Source organism: Mchenga conophoros, linkage group LG10 (assembly GCF_057382185.1).
Source record: "Mchenga conophoros isolate Kocher_MC1m ecotype Shallow Benthic linkage group LG10, M_conophoros_male_GT1.1, whole genome shotgun sequence".
Taxonomy (NCBI): Eukaryota; Metazoa; Chordata; class Actinopteri; order Cichliformes; family Cichlidae; genus Mchenga; species Mchenga conophoros.
The window spans coordinates 37,058,280-37,071,754 of NC_140535.1; the positions used below are offsets into that span (position 1 = coordinate 37,058,280).

The window sequence follows — 13,475 nt, forward strand, 5'->3', positions numbered from 1 at the left end:
TTTTAAAGAATTTATTTAATGCAATGGTTAATACTGACATATTTTGGGTCTCTATGATGTGTTGATGACCCAGACCCAGTTTTACAGTGACTGTTTGAAGTTTTCTTGATTCATTCCACCTTGACGATATTCATGGTTTCAGATGCCCTGAGGCATTCCCACAGCATAATAGTCCCATCACTGTGTTTCACTCTGGGGACAATGTTCTTTATACGCCTCTGGCTTCTTTCTCCAAACATAAGCAGCGTCTCTGACACCAAAGACCCCGAATTTTGTCTCATCTTTCCAAAGGCCACACTTCCAGTATTCATAATCTTTTTCCAGGTTGTCCCTCACATACTTCAGTCTGGCATGAAGGTGTCTCTTCTGCAGAGGTTTTTCTTGAACCTCACAATCCCTTCATGTGCAGGATTCTGGTGACTCTCTTTATTAACCAGTGTCTCTGCATTTTGTTGTGGAGTATTTAGACACATCTAAAGGCCTGGTATGAGACAACAAAATACATCTGCAACTTAAAGCGGGGACAAATGTTCCCTCTTCCCTGAAATCATCTCCAACTCTAAATCAAAGAACTAAACCATTTCTTTATACTCAAACATCTTAAGCACAGTGCTAAATACCAAACATACCAGTGATTAAGCTGTGGGGTAATAGGATTAAAATGGTCAGACTAAATCACTAAATCCCATATAAGATCCAGTTTGTCACACCAAAGGGGCCTTTACTTAAATGTAATTTATTACAATTAAAGTTCTTCCTAAAATGAGATGTGGGAATCAGCCACGTTAGGAATGAGTGAGTGTAATGCGTGGATTTTAAGGGTGTGTCTTGGTGCTATGGCACATGCTACAGAGAAAGCGCTGCACAGCTATCACAAGAATGGAAAAAAAACTCATCAGAGCATGGGTCAGCCTTCCTTTGCTTGACCAATTATCCTCCGAAACACTGGTTTTCAGCATTTCTGGTTTTGTTTTCAGTCTAAACCGATAAAATGAGGTTTAGGTATAGTTTGAACTTCCTTTCTGTATATAGTTCCTGTGATTGCATGGATTTCCTCCACTGTCCAAAGACATGTCTTTTAGATCCAAACTGGTAGCAGGTGTGAATGTGAGGCTGTTTGGTTGTCTTTCTCTTTAGCCCTGTGATACACATACTGTCTGGGATAATATCTGCCTTCACCCTGGTGTCAGCTGCGATAAGCTCCTTTTTCACCAAAGGAAAGTGATGAATGTCAAACCTAAAATCCTTAATGGAGTTCTTTAAAGTTAAATAAAGAAACGAGCACACAGAGCTGCTTTATTTTAAATTATACTTTATTTCATATAAAAACAAAACAATAAACAAATAAATTAGATATTTCTAAAATAATTCTCTTGAGGAAATGTTTAAGAATGCCATGATTGTTTACAATTGGTATTTGAGAGAAGAGCAGGTAACAGGAATGTAAAAATATCAATGCTTTTTGAACACTTTGTGGATAAAACGTCTTTTCAAAATGACGTAGAAGCTGAGCGATAGCTTAACATGAGAAGAGGCCATACATGAATCCTTTGCTGACAAGATGGTTGTTTTTCTTCAAAGACAATAAAATGATTGATGAATTTACAGCATCTTTTTAAAGTAAAACCCTCCTTTTTTCTATTTGAACATATTAAAGATATGAAGGTTTTGGCCTGGCGATGCAAATATTGTTTAGGTTTGTCTGCAGTCAGCTCCAGGAGGTGGGTTGAGAATCAGTTGGCATTTTAGCCCACAGGGGAATTGTCTACAGCTGGTCCTGGTGGCAGTGGTGGGGCTGCAAATCTGAATTAAGATTTGTAATTTAAAAGATGGAGGCTTTGTGGATAAAGATAGGGAGAGAAGAGGAGATATTACCATAATAAGAGCCTCTTCATTTGCACACAAGCCCAAGCTATGCCCACAACACCACCCCCAAACTCCCTCTGGTCTGTAGTCACACCCATTAAGCCTGCAAAGCTTTCATTGTCCAGCCAGGCTGCGGACCTGAGGACCTATTGCCAACAGATCTGGCTGGGTGAAGGGTTACACGGAGACAATAGGTGTCCCTCCCCCTCCTCCCTTATTTGAAATCAATCACACAGGCTTTCACATTCAGTGTCCCCCACCCTCCCCATGCTGCTCAGCAGTGACACTGGGCTTGGGCCAGCTCCCAACAGAGTCCTCATGCTAAAATCGTCAGTGCTCCTTTCAGAACGAGTCCCACCCTGGACACACTGTCCCTCACGGAGCATTCATGTAAGAGTAGAGCTGTTGTTAAAGGAGCACCACGTAATGTCGCCTCAAAGGTCATGTGGTAGCTTGTATGAGTAAACAAGCCACACTCGCAACCTCTGCTTCTTTGAGACACGTTCAAAACTTATCTCAACTGTCTTCTTGTGGTTTTGAACCTTGTCTTCGACTTGAGATTAAAAACAAAAAGAAAAATTCTGGGAGGGGGGGGGCGGACTTTGTTCCCAAATTTCCCAAGCTGAGGTCATGCTTAAAGGCCCAAGCTATCTATTTTTTTTCTTGCCACAAAAGCACTTAAGGCTTTAATTGTTAATGGATTTTTCATGTCTCAGTCAATCAGTCATAATTCAAAATAAGATCTGCTTTTTTAGATTTAGGGATGCTGTTGGAGATAAATATGAATAAGCTGGTATTTTGGAAAGAAATAGATAGCCCATGACATGACAGGTTTGGCACTTGATTAAATTCCTCTCTTCTTTTGCCCCAATAGCCTTCACTTGTTGTGTCATTCAGAATAATTTATAAAAGGCAATTGTCTTTCTGTTGTTGATATGTACATAACAATAGTTTAATATTCTAATATATTCACAGGAAATCATCGATTCAGGCACTTTGCTGCCACTACAGCAACTTCTTAGCATGAGAGATCCTGAGATTTAAGACTGTTTTCTCCTTAAATAAGCAACACAAAAGTAATATAATCTTATATAAACAGATTTATATTTAACAATCAGTTTCTTATCTTCTATCATAGCAAAATAAATCTTTTGTTTTTTTGTTTTTGTCAAAATGTCTTTATGACCGAGGTTTTCCAGCCCTGGTTGTGGGTCGAGTTTGTGGAGATCTTTGTCTGCTGCCTTAAAAGAGAGAAAGCACTTAAAGGCATTTCAAGTACCAGGGTCACTTCTGTTGAGCTTTATGCCTCCAAAGCTAAAACTGTTCTTGGGCACTGTTCCACAACTGATAGTCCAAAGTACCGTGATTGGTTTGTCTTCCTTTCTTCTGTCCATGATGTAACACTTCAAAACTCCACCTTGGTGTCAAGCGTAGTGTCCTTGGTGCTCCATGTGCAGAGGTGTGTGGCTGTGCATGTATTTGTGTGTGTACGTGTGTTTACAAATGCTATCTATATTCCAGGGCTTTGTCGGATGCCATAGTGGAGGTCCAATGAACAACATCGCATGAATAAATCTTTAATTTACCTTTAGAAAGGAGCAGCAGTCCTTCAGTTTGGTAGCCAGGGGATGTTACTTCATTCAAAAGCCCAAAGTAGTGTTTCCCAACTGTAGTGTTGTGTTTGTACGTGTGTGGTGTTCGTGCGCCTATCGAAGAGCCGTCTTCGTGTCTATCCGAGAGTGCACGTCCTGGTAGCCCAAGAGGCAGGGGTCGGTGGATAAGGCATCATGGGTAAAAACTGAGTCGTTGTCAGAGGAGCAGGAGCTGGATGTGTCCTCGCATGAAGGAGAGTATTGTTCAAAAGGCGTTGACAGATCCAAGTACTGAGGGGAAGAGGAAGTTGAATTAATAAAAAGAAATTCTAGAGAAATGCACAAATAAATGTTTTTGAAAATTTTCCGTAAAAATCAATAAAGATTGAACTTGACTGGCTATCACACTGCTATTGAACACATTTTGGAGAGTTGTTTTCATCATAGTTTTGGACCACCAGGTCAGCACAGACTGGTTTTGGATTGGTTGCTTTAAAGATTGTTATGAATGTATCTAAGCTCATGAACACCTAAAAGCAAACAAATCAAACATGTTAACTTCTGGCACATCTGCAAAGGAATAACAAAAAGTGCTGCAATTTCAGCAGCCAAACACTGTTTGATTTTGTGTTTATTGCTTTGAGTTTATAGGATCAGAAATCTGCTCAGCTCAAGCAGTCTGCGTGCTGAACATCTGGGCTGCAGATTGTTGGTGTCAATGAAAATGTGTGCACACATCTTTATGGTTGCAGACGTTACTGTGTGTTTGTGAATGAGTCTGAAACCTATAGGACTACCATGAGTTTTATAAAGTGAACAGAAGGATAAATTGTACAACAGCAGACTTACACATAACACAGGAACATTTACAGGTGGATAGATTGGTATATATGTTTGAAACCTACCTCGTCAGAAATGGACAGGAGCACCCTGTCCAGTTCCTCAACCAGCTGTTTGAAGGTTGGTCTCTGGGTGGGAACAGCATGCCAGCATTCACGCATCATCATATAGCTGCAGGAAAAAAAATAGAAGGATTGTTTAAAAATCCACATAATTTACCATAGGGCACATGTTACCACTGCATTCTTTAGAAAAGATCTGGACAAAAATGTGCTACACTAAAGATATGTAGTTACTGGTGGTAGCTTTAGTGGATCCAGTTTATTTACTGCTCTTTACTTGTCTGCTACAATGTTTCTTAGAATAGATAGGCATGTTTGCTAACAGTTGAGAGTAAAGTTTAAAAAGAAAAGAGGGCTTGCTTACAGTTCGTGTGTGCAGTTTGATGGTTTGTCCATGCGATGTCCTTCCTTCAGCAGCTTAAAAAGTTCCTCAACAGGGATACCAGGGTACGGTGAACCGCCCAGTGTGAATATTTCCCACATCAATACACCAAATGACCACCTGAACACAGAAAGGACGCATCGGTGATTTCTTTAGTATGAAGCAATTGTTCTCAACTGGATTCGTTCAGCAGTAACCATGGGATAAGTAGAAAGATTAACTCCACTATTAAACAACTGGGCTCATCTGAAGAGTTAAATATATATTTAGTTTTGGCTGCTCCCTTATTTCCCAAGGGCTCGCCACAGATGGATCTTCGCATTTTGTTTGGTGCAGATTTGATGCCAGATTCCTTTTTGAAACAACCCTCCAATTTATCCAGGCTTGGGATAGGCAATAGGGGTATTGAGGTTTTGCAGACACGTGAGCAGTAACCACATGTGTGAATTGTGACAGCTATGGTGACAATATAGGATCAAGTGAATAAAGCCACAGCCATACATACTTAGAGGCTGATCCATGGCTACCTGTCAGCAACTTGTCTTGAGGGAAAAACAAAGATTCCCAAACTTGTTTCAAGATGTTGCTGGAGGTTGATGGCAGTTGCTGGGAAAATAATTGCTAAAGGCCCAGTTTGTGCCTATTCCCAGAGTCAAAGTAGAGATCTTTCATAGGTAAAGTGAACAGGTTAGCCACTATACCGTGGGCTCACTATAATGCTGAGGAGTTAAAAGTAGAAAAAAGCAGTTGAAACAGCTCACTAAAGCTAGAGATAATGATAAACTGTGAAGACACAGTAGCTAACTACATTTTTAAATAAAAAAATCTTTAGTTAACATTTTTGCTAGCAGTTACATTACTAGCTAAAAATACGTATTTAAAGATGAACAGTTGAAATGGCTGACTAAAGGTACAAACAACATTTTTAAATTAACAGTGAATACAGTTAAATTGGTTGCTTATAGATCATAAATAAAGTAGCAGCTAAAAGTGGCATATAAATAATAAGCTAAAACTTTAATAATTAAAAAGAAAATGTTCTAACTACAACTAAGAAACTTGTAGTTGTGGGCGATCGTGGCTCAAGAGTTGGCAGTTTGTGTCCTTGGGCAAGACACTTCACCCGTTGCCTACTGGTGGTGGTCAGAGGGCCCGGTGGCGCCAATGTCCGGCAGCCTCGCCTCTGTCAGTGCGCCCCAGGGCAGCTGTGGCTACAATGTAGCTTGCCATCACCAGTGTGTGAATGGGTGGATGACTGAATGTAATGTAAAGCGCTTTGGGGTCCATAGGGACTAAGTAAAGCGCTATACAAATACAGGGCATTTACCATTTAGTTGTCCAGATCTAAAATGATTTTAACTGAACACATTTGAAAATGAAAGGTTTTCTTGATGTTGCTGTAAAAACATTGGATATCACTCGTTAGCCTTACGGAGAAAAGGTTTCAAGGAGTTTGAGTACAAGTTTAGACAAGATGTGAGAAGGAAGGTATAACACTGATATTTTTGAGACTTTACTGTGATGAGTTGAACTTACACATCACTCTGGTGAGTGTAGACTCTGTCAAACAAAGCTTCTGGTGCCATCCACTTCACTGGTAGTCGTCCCTGAAGAGCAGACACGAACACGTTAGAGCCTCTCACTACCCAAACTTAACCAGAATCTCATCCTAGTTAGTTGCGCCATGCTCCTGCATGTCTCTCATATGATCTTTCCCCTACTCGCTCTTCATCAACTCTTTTCTAATTAAGTCCCATTAAGCCTGCTGCCAGTCAGAGGAAAACATCAAACATCTGGTTTCAGGAGTATTAAAACTGTAAAGGAAACCAGTCAGTAATAAAATGACTAAGGGGCAGATAGGTTTATAAGCAGCCGTAGATATATATGTACCTATCATGTACAGTACTAACGGGAAAGGGTTGTACAAACTGATTGCTAACAATACTGCAGTAGTATTTCTGAGCAAAAAGACATTAGATCGAGGCACTTAAAAATAGTATTTTTCCTTTGAAACTTGATTTGAGATGTCAATATTTTAGCTAGCTATGCTGGAAAATTTAAAAGAATAACGACAGCTTAGCTGCACCCTAGTCTGGGTGTTAGAGGCGCAAATTCCTAAAACAAATGCTCCTTAGAAATGTTACTCACATTGGTGGTTTTCTTGTAGTAGTCAATCTGGTGGACTCCTCTGGCCAGGCCAAAGTCAGCAATCTTCATCACATTGTCCTCGGTCACCAGAACATTCCTGGCTGCCAAATCTCTGTGGATGCACTGCAAAGAGAAAAGAAGGGGATGAAAAATTCCCAACACGAGCTGTTGAGTCTCCAGATTAAATAAACAGATTTTAAAAATTTGGATAAAAAAAACACACACACACAATATATATAGTTTCTAAATATATTGCATGTTTCTTTTGATTTTTAGATAACTGTACGACTTATTTCTCCCAATGCATGACAAGCTCTCAGATTTGTGGCGTGACATTTCCCTGTCTGAAAATGCTGAGGTAGGGGAGGTAAAAATGACTGACTGTAGATTTCCCAAAAAGTTAAAAGACGCGGGAGCCTAAAATCAACACACGGTGCCTCAGTTTGGTGAGGTCCACAAAAATATAATGTCTTTATATAGAAATCCTGGAGTTTTAAGAAAAACAACCCTTTGCGAGGAAAAAAGAAAGCAGTGTTTGCCCACATTGAATGGATGTCATTAAGTTTATTTTGGTTTTCATTTGAAATAGACGTGGGATTTGTGGGGACGTGCGAAATGAGCCAGTCTTGGTTTGTGGGTCTCCCCATAATGGAGGGTTAGATTCAGGCTCCTGCATTCTTCGGAGGCCTTATAGCCAGAAACCTGATGCCTACACCCAGACGAAGGCTCTGCCGGCCTGTTTGCTAACAGATTTATGGCAGCGCTAAAAAGGACAAAGCCATGCAATGAAGGGACGGACAGATGGATGGAGAAGAGTAAACAGGACTGAAGCTGCAGCAGCTCTCTGCTGAGGAATGCCTGTCTGGGAAAGTGACTGGCAGACAAGGAGACATGTTGATATGAAGCACGCAAACATGGTGCATGCTGGGAAATTGAAAGGACAAGAAACATGTGGATGGGGGTAGAAAAAGGAGAACCGACAGGAAGGACAAAGAGAGGAAGAACAGCTGGTGCTGCCTCAACCAGACTAATCAATTTGAAGGCCAAGTCCCAAAATACGATGAATTACATGAAGGAACCTGATCCTTTCAATCAAAACCACATTTCTTATATTACAGCCTCTTTGGGGCATATATAACTCTGAAGACCTAAAGAAGTTTAGTTCTGCCCTCATGCCCTCATTTTATGTCTGCATTACTCTGTGGGGATTCAGACACACTCCAATAGACAGGCAACCTGTCCAGGTTATCAGGGGTTAGGAAAATAGATGGATCAATATGGATACACATCAGTTGGCCCTGTCTCATAAAAAAAGATGTTCCAGTACAGCTAAACTGGATTTTCAATCACATTTTGAGGGAAGTCTGTTTTCTCCCGGACTATGACTGCTTGTATTGTTTAACTAATATGTCTGTATTAGCATATCTTTGCATATCGTTACTTTGTGTTCCTACTGTTGCTGTACTTGTGATACTAATCTGGTTAGTGTCACGAAAGTTTCTACTTTAAGGTGAACAAATGTTTTTTTTTAGAAACCTAAACAAACAGCCAGTAGAAATATTACTGAAAAGTTGGGGAAAAAATCCAGAACTACAAAAGAAATAAGCTATAGTTACTACTTCTAGTACATTTCAACTCTTTATAGAGAGCTTACTCTTTTAGAGGCCAGGTACTCCATCCCTCTAGCCACCTGGTAGGCACAGGACAGCAGGTCTTTAAAGGTGAGCTGCTCTTCAGGCACCTTAGTCACATCAAAGGTGTAATCCATGCCTGGAGGTCGTCGGGCTCGCAGGTACTCCCTCAGACTTCCTTTGGAAGCATACTCCACCAGCACATACAGAGGGCCTGGGTGGGGGCAAGCAAAAACAGGATGAAGGGCTGCAACCACCACAGCTGAAACAATCCCTAAATCAGGCAGATCTTCATTAGATTAATGATAACAAAATGACTTGGGAGGAAAATGAGGAAATGTGTTGGTTCTTATCCAAAATAAAGGTTAGACACTCACCATCCTGTGTACAGACTCCCAGCAGGTTGATAATGTTCTTGTGCTTGTCCATCACCTTCATCAACTCCATCTCTGAGATGAGGTCTGCCAGATCTTTGTCTGTGGCGTCATCTGAGAGAGACATGTAGTTTTATTTAGTTGACATGCTGTTATAAGTAAGATCTGCCAAGTTAATCTCAGGAATTATTTCGCTGGTAGTATTCCTTTCTTACCTTTGAGCATCTTGACTGCTACAGTAGTGGCTTGTTCTGGACAGTCCTTGTTGATGCCGTAGGCTTCAGCTCTGACCACCTGACCAAAGCAGCCTTCTCCTAGAGGTTTACCCAATGTTAGACTAGAAAGAGAAAGGGAGTCTTAGTGAAAATAAGTATGTCCAAAAGAAAACTGTACAAATCCATAATTTGAAGCTCCGGTTTCTAAAACTATAGGTTTGATGGAGCCAAAAATGTCTTGCGGGCTTGTTTCTTTTTTGGTTCACACATGATGCGAGCGCTACAATGTTTAAATGAGTACAGATCCCGGCAGCCAAACTAAACTCAGTGAAGAAATACTTTTAGCAAGGAGCAGACGCTTTAAATGTTGTTGAGACTTAACAGTTCAGATTATATATATATATATATATATATATATATATAGATATATATAGATATATATAGATATATATATATACAGTGTTGGGGAGTAACGGAATACATGTACCGCCGTTACGTATTTAAAATACAAAATATGAGTAACTGTATTCCGTTACAGTTACCGTTTAAAAAGGTGGTATTCAGAGTACAGTTACTTTGTTGAAATAAATGGATTACACTGCGGTACTTTCCTGTTTCATTTTGTCGCGGCTCAGGACTGTTTGGGTTTTGTTTGACAGCTACGTTCTTTCGTTCCAGGCGGCAGCGCTACGGTTGCCATGGTTACAGGGCGACGCTCTCTCTCTCTCTCTCTGCGACTGTGTGTTTCCTGGGTAAGAGAGCGCCTTTTCGTTGTTGTTGTTGTTGTTGTTGTGCTAAGCTAACAGGCAGAATGCTACAAGCATAGCTCTAAAGAATGTAGCATCATGGGCAGTGTAGTCCGTGTTGCAGGGAGAATGGACTGCCATACACGTTATGGGTCTGTGAGCGCGAGGAGGGAGAAAAAGGGGAGTGGAAAGGTACGAGTTGTCATCGAGGGAAAACGGGAGCTGGAAGCATGTAAATATAATAATAACCACTGCAGCCAAGAAGAGTGCCTGACGAGCCCAGTTGTAAGTAAGCTATTAAGACTCGACTGTACACCGTGTTCGTGTTTTCCTCCGAAAACAATAAGTTCCGTTGGAGCAGTCTTTCAACGCCTCTCTCTGTCTCTCGCAAGAAAAGTTGACCCACACAACAAAGTAAAGCTATTTTTCGGCTACGAGCCGACAGGGACCCCGCTGTTTTAGTCAGAGGTCCCTTTACTACAGCTCGGAGTCGCGGACCTTCAGTAATAGTAATAAATCACACAGCAATAGTACATTCACGTTGTTGTAAAAAGCATGATAATATATTAAGTAATCCAAAGTATTCAGAATACGTTACTCTCATTGAGTAACGTAACGGAATACGTTACAGAATACATTTTGGGGCATGTATTCTGTATTCTGTAATGGAATACATTTTAAAAGTAACCTTCCCAACACTGTATATATATATATATGATACAAAGCATTTGTGATTGATTATCATCTACAGCTCAATAAATAATGACAGATGACTTACTTCTCCCTGGGGAACTCCCAGTCTGGGTCATAGGGCAACTCAAACTCCATGACTCCAGCCAACATTGGTGAACAGCTGGAAGACAGGCGAGCCACCCTCATCAGAGATGCGCTGGACTTCCCTGACGAGTTGGACTCCACTGAGTACTGAAGAAAGAGATAAAGATGTCAGGTTTTAAGAGGTTTGCCTTCAGATGCAGTTGGATCATCCATTGTGTCATAGCAGGTTATGAGACGTACCTGTCTGCGAAGAGGGAACTTGGAAAGCTTCTGCACTGGGAGTGCATCAAATGGCTCCCTTCTGGGGTTGACCTGCATTCGGCACAACACCACGATGACAATGGCCATGATCAGAGCCAGGAATCCACAAGCATAGATAATTATGTCACTATATTTGGTCTCCATTGTTTCCATAGCATCTGCTGCTTCTTCCTCTGCAGGTACAAGACAAAAAATTAGAGGAAAAAAATGTAATTCAATAGGAGAGGGAACTCAAAACAAGAAATGATTAGTTGAAGGTTTGTGGAGTATTTGATGGAAAAAGTGCTATATATCAATGATTAGCTGACCAAAGCAATGCTAAAATATTTTGAAAAGACCATGCAAAGTAGTGTAGAGTGACTTTTTTTATATAGTTACGTTGCTTCGTTCTTACCTGAAATGACAGTGAGCCAGGCAGACTGGTGGGCATAGCCAATTGAATTTCCAGCCAGACAGGTGTACTCTCCAGCATCCTCCATGGTAACTTTGGACAGGTAGAGGACCTCCACCTCGGACATGTTCAGACTGCCAGTCTGCATGACACAAAATGCAATGATGGGGCATGATAAGAGAGCTAGGAAGAAGTTAGGTTTGGAAGCTACCAGAGGAGTTGCTGTTAACAACACGTGAAAGGATAGCATCTCGTTGTATTACCAACCTTGAGGACCTGAACGTAGGGGGTCCCGTCAGGACCATAGCGTCTGCCGTTCCTTTCGATGTGCTTGAGCCACTGAATGTGAGGTTGGGCGTCACTGTAGACCTTGCAGTGGAACTGGACATCACTGCCTACCACTGCTGTGGTGTTGGCTGGCAAACCTGCCTGCAGGATCGGCCTGTGGGGTGAACGCTCTGTTTTTGGAGGAAATCACACGGAAGAGGTAAGCAAAGGGAGCAAAGATTCAGACTGAAAAATTGTTCAAAGATCAAGAGAAACCACTCAATGCCTTTTCTCATCTCAAATAAACAGCAGAGCATATGGAGACAAAGGTTAATTTATCTGTTAAGCATGTATGAAGTTTTAGGCAGGTAATGGGTAATCACCTGACTGCCTCTTAAAGACATTCATTTATTTAGTCATTTAAAGCCCACAAAAATGCATGCTTTGCAAATAAGCTCCTTAAAATAGCCAGCAATTGTCATTGTCACCCTCAATATGTTTCTATGCTGGCAAAAGACCAGGAAATGTCATTTTGGAATGAAAATTGGTTCCATTAGCATGCCTATTTGCCGCTAGTCTCTTTGATCTGTGGTCACTCTTTCTCTCTGATCTTGTTAGCTGCCTCGTTAGTCTTTTCCCCCTGTCAGCAGGGACGGAAACTGACCCTGCGGTGGAGAGATAGCGAACAAACGAACAAACAAACCGCAGCACTGCTCGATCTCTTGTCACAAGTCAGGTAGAAAACTGGAGTGGAAGTCTGACCATCCACATCCTGCCCGCCGCAGCCTGACACCAGGCACCCCTGTCACCATTTGCTCACTCGCTCAGTTATCTCCTCTCTCAGACTGGAGCCTTAAATTTGAAGGAATTCTGCTTTTTTGTGCTGACCAATGCTTTTCAGCCAGATTGTATAATCCAACCAATAAAGATTTTCTGTTATTTATGGCTTTAGTTTAGTGCTTACTCGTGTAAGGGTTGTGTTCTTCACTCTAGATGTCACAAGATATGCTTTTTTGTTTATTTTACTTTTTAAATATGAACATTAAATATGAGAAGCATGATCTTTCATGTCTTACCCAGAACATCAAGAACATAGCTGTGACTGATGGAGCCATACTTGTTCTCTACCACACAGGTATAGTTTCCTCTGTCTGAGGGCACAACACTTTCCATCACCAGGCTCCAGTGCTGGTGTCGTAGCTGGCAGACAAAGTACAAAATGATATGAATAAGAGAGCAAATAAAAACACAATCTGTTTATGTCGCACGAGATGACAAACTGAAACCTTCGTCACCTTGATGCCTCCAATGCGATGCTCTCCTCTAAATTCGCGTCCATTTTTGAGCCAGCGGATGCTCGGCATGGGGCTACCCATAGCTGGACAACGAAACTTCACTGTGTTTCCTGCAGGAACAGCATAGAGTTTCTTCTCCATACGCTGGGGATGTGTCCAATACGGTCCTGCACAGACAAAGAACCGCAAATAAGCCGTTAAAGCACAAAATTCAAGAAATGCAGCTGCTAAATAAACAGCAATTTTACCTCTGTAGAAGTAAACTTGGTCATTTTCAATCTCAGCTGAAGAATCCTCCAAGTCGTTGTCCTCATCGTCGTCCCCAGATCCCAGCGAGTCTGAGACGAAGACATGTCAAAAACCATTTACGGCTGCCTCTAATCCTCATTACTTAAAAGCTTTTTTTTAAAACCAGTGACTTTATATATAAAAAAAATCCAGTAAAGCATCAAAACTGCACTGCGGGTGCTCTTACCTGCCACAGTGATAGTGAAGTTCCTCACAGGCTCTTTGGATCCCCGGAGAACACAAACATAAACACCTGAATCTTCATATGTTACGTCTGTGATTTCCATGATGGCGCCTCGCATCTGGATCCGGGGTGTGGGCAGAACACGTGCACCCTCCT

General features: G+C 41.3%; 1 protein-coding gene across 1 annotated transcript; it reads right to left on the reverse strand.

Moving 5' to 3' along the window:
• Positions 1-3,093: 3,093 nt before the first annotated feature.
• Positions 3,094-13,467, reverse strand: LOC146566469 (fibroblast growth factor receptor 4). The gene is made up of 16 exons (XM_085290139.1): positions 13,323-13,467; positions 13,096-13,185; positions 12,848-13,014; positions 12,629-12,752; positions 11,553-11,743; positions 11,289-11,427; positions 10,874-11,067; positions 10,635-10,780; positions 9,111-9,232; positions 8,899-9,009; positions 8,545-8,735; positions 6,891-7,013; positions 6,279-6,349; positions 4,725-4,862; positions 4,364-4,469; positions 3,094-3,749 (listed from the first exon to the last, which is right to left on the reverse strand). The coding sequence occupies exons 1-16, from the start codon at positions 13,435-13,437 to the stop codon at positions 3,573-3,575; spliced, it is 2,205 nt and encodes a 734-aa protein (XP_085146265.1). The 5' UTR covers positions 13,438-13,467; the 3' UTR covers positions 3,094-3,572.
• Positions 13,468-13,475: the final 8 nt, after the last annotated feature.

Excerpts from the sequence above, each read along its gene's own strand:
- LOC146566469 (XM_085290139.1), bottom strand. The coding sequence starts at position 13,437 with ATGCGAGGCGCCATCATGGAAATCACAGACGTAACATATGAAGATTCA. Across the intron at positions 10,781-10,873 it reads AGTTCCCTCTTCGCAGACAG|TACTCAGTGGAGTCCAACTC; the intron begins GTACGTCTCATA and ends CTCTTTCTTCAG. Across the intron at positions 9,233-10,634 it reads TGGGAGTTCCCCAGGGAGAA|TCTAACATTGGGTAAACCTC; the intron begins GTAAGTCATCTG and ends TTCTCTTTCTAG.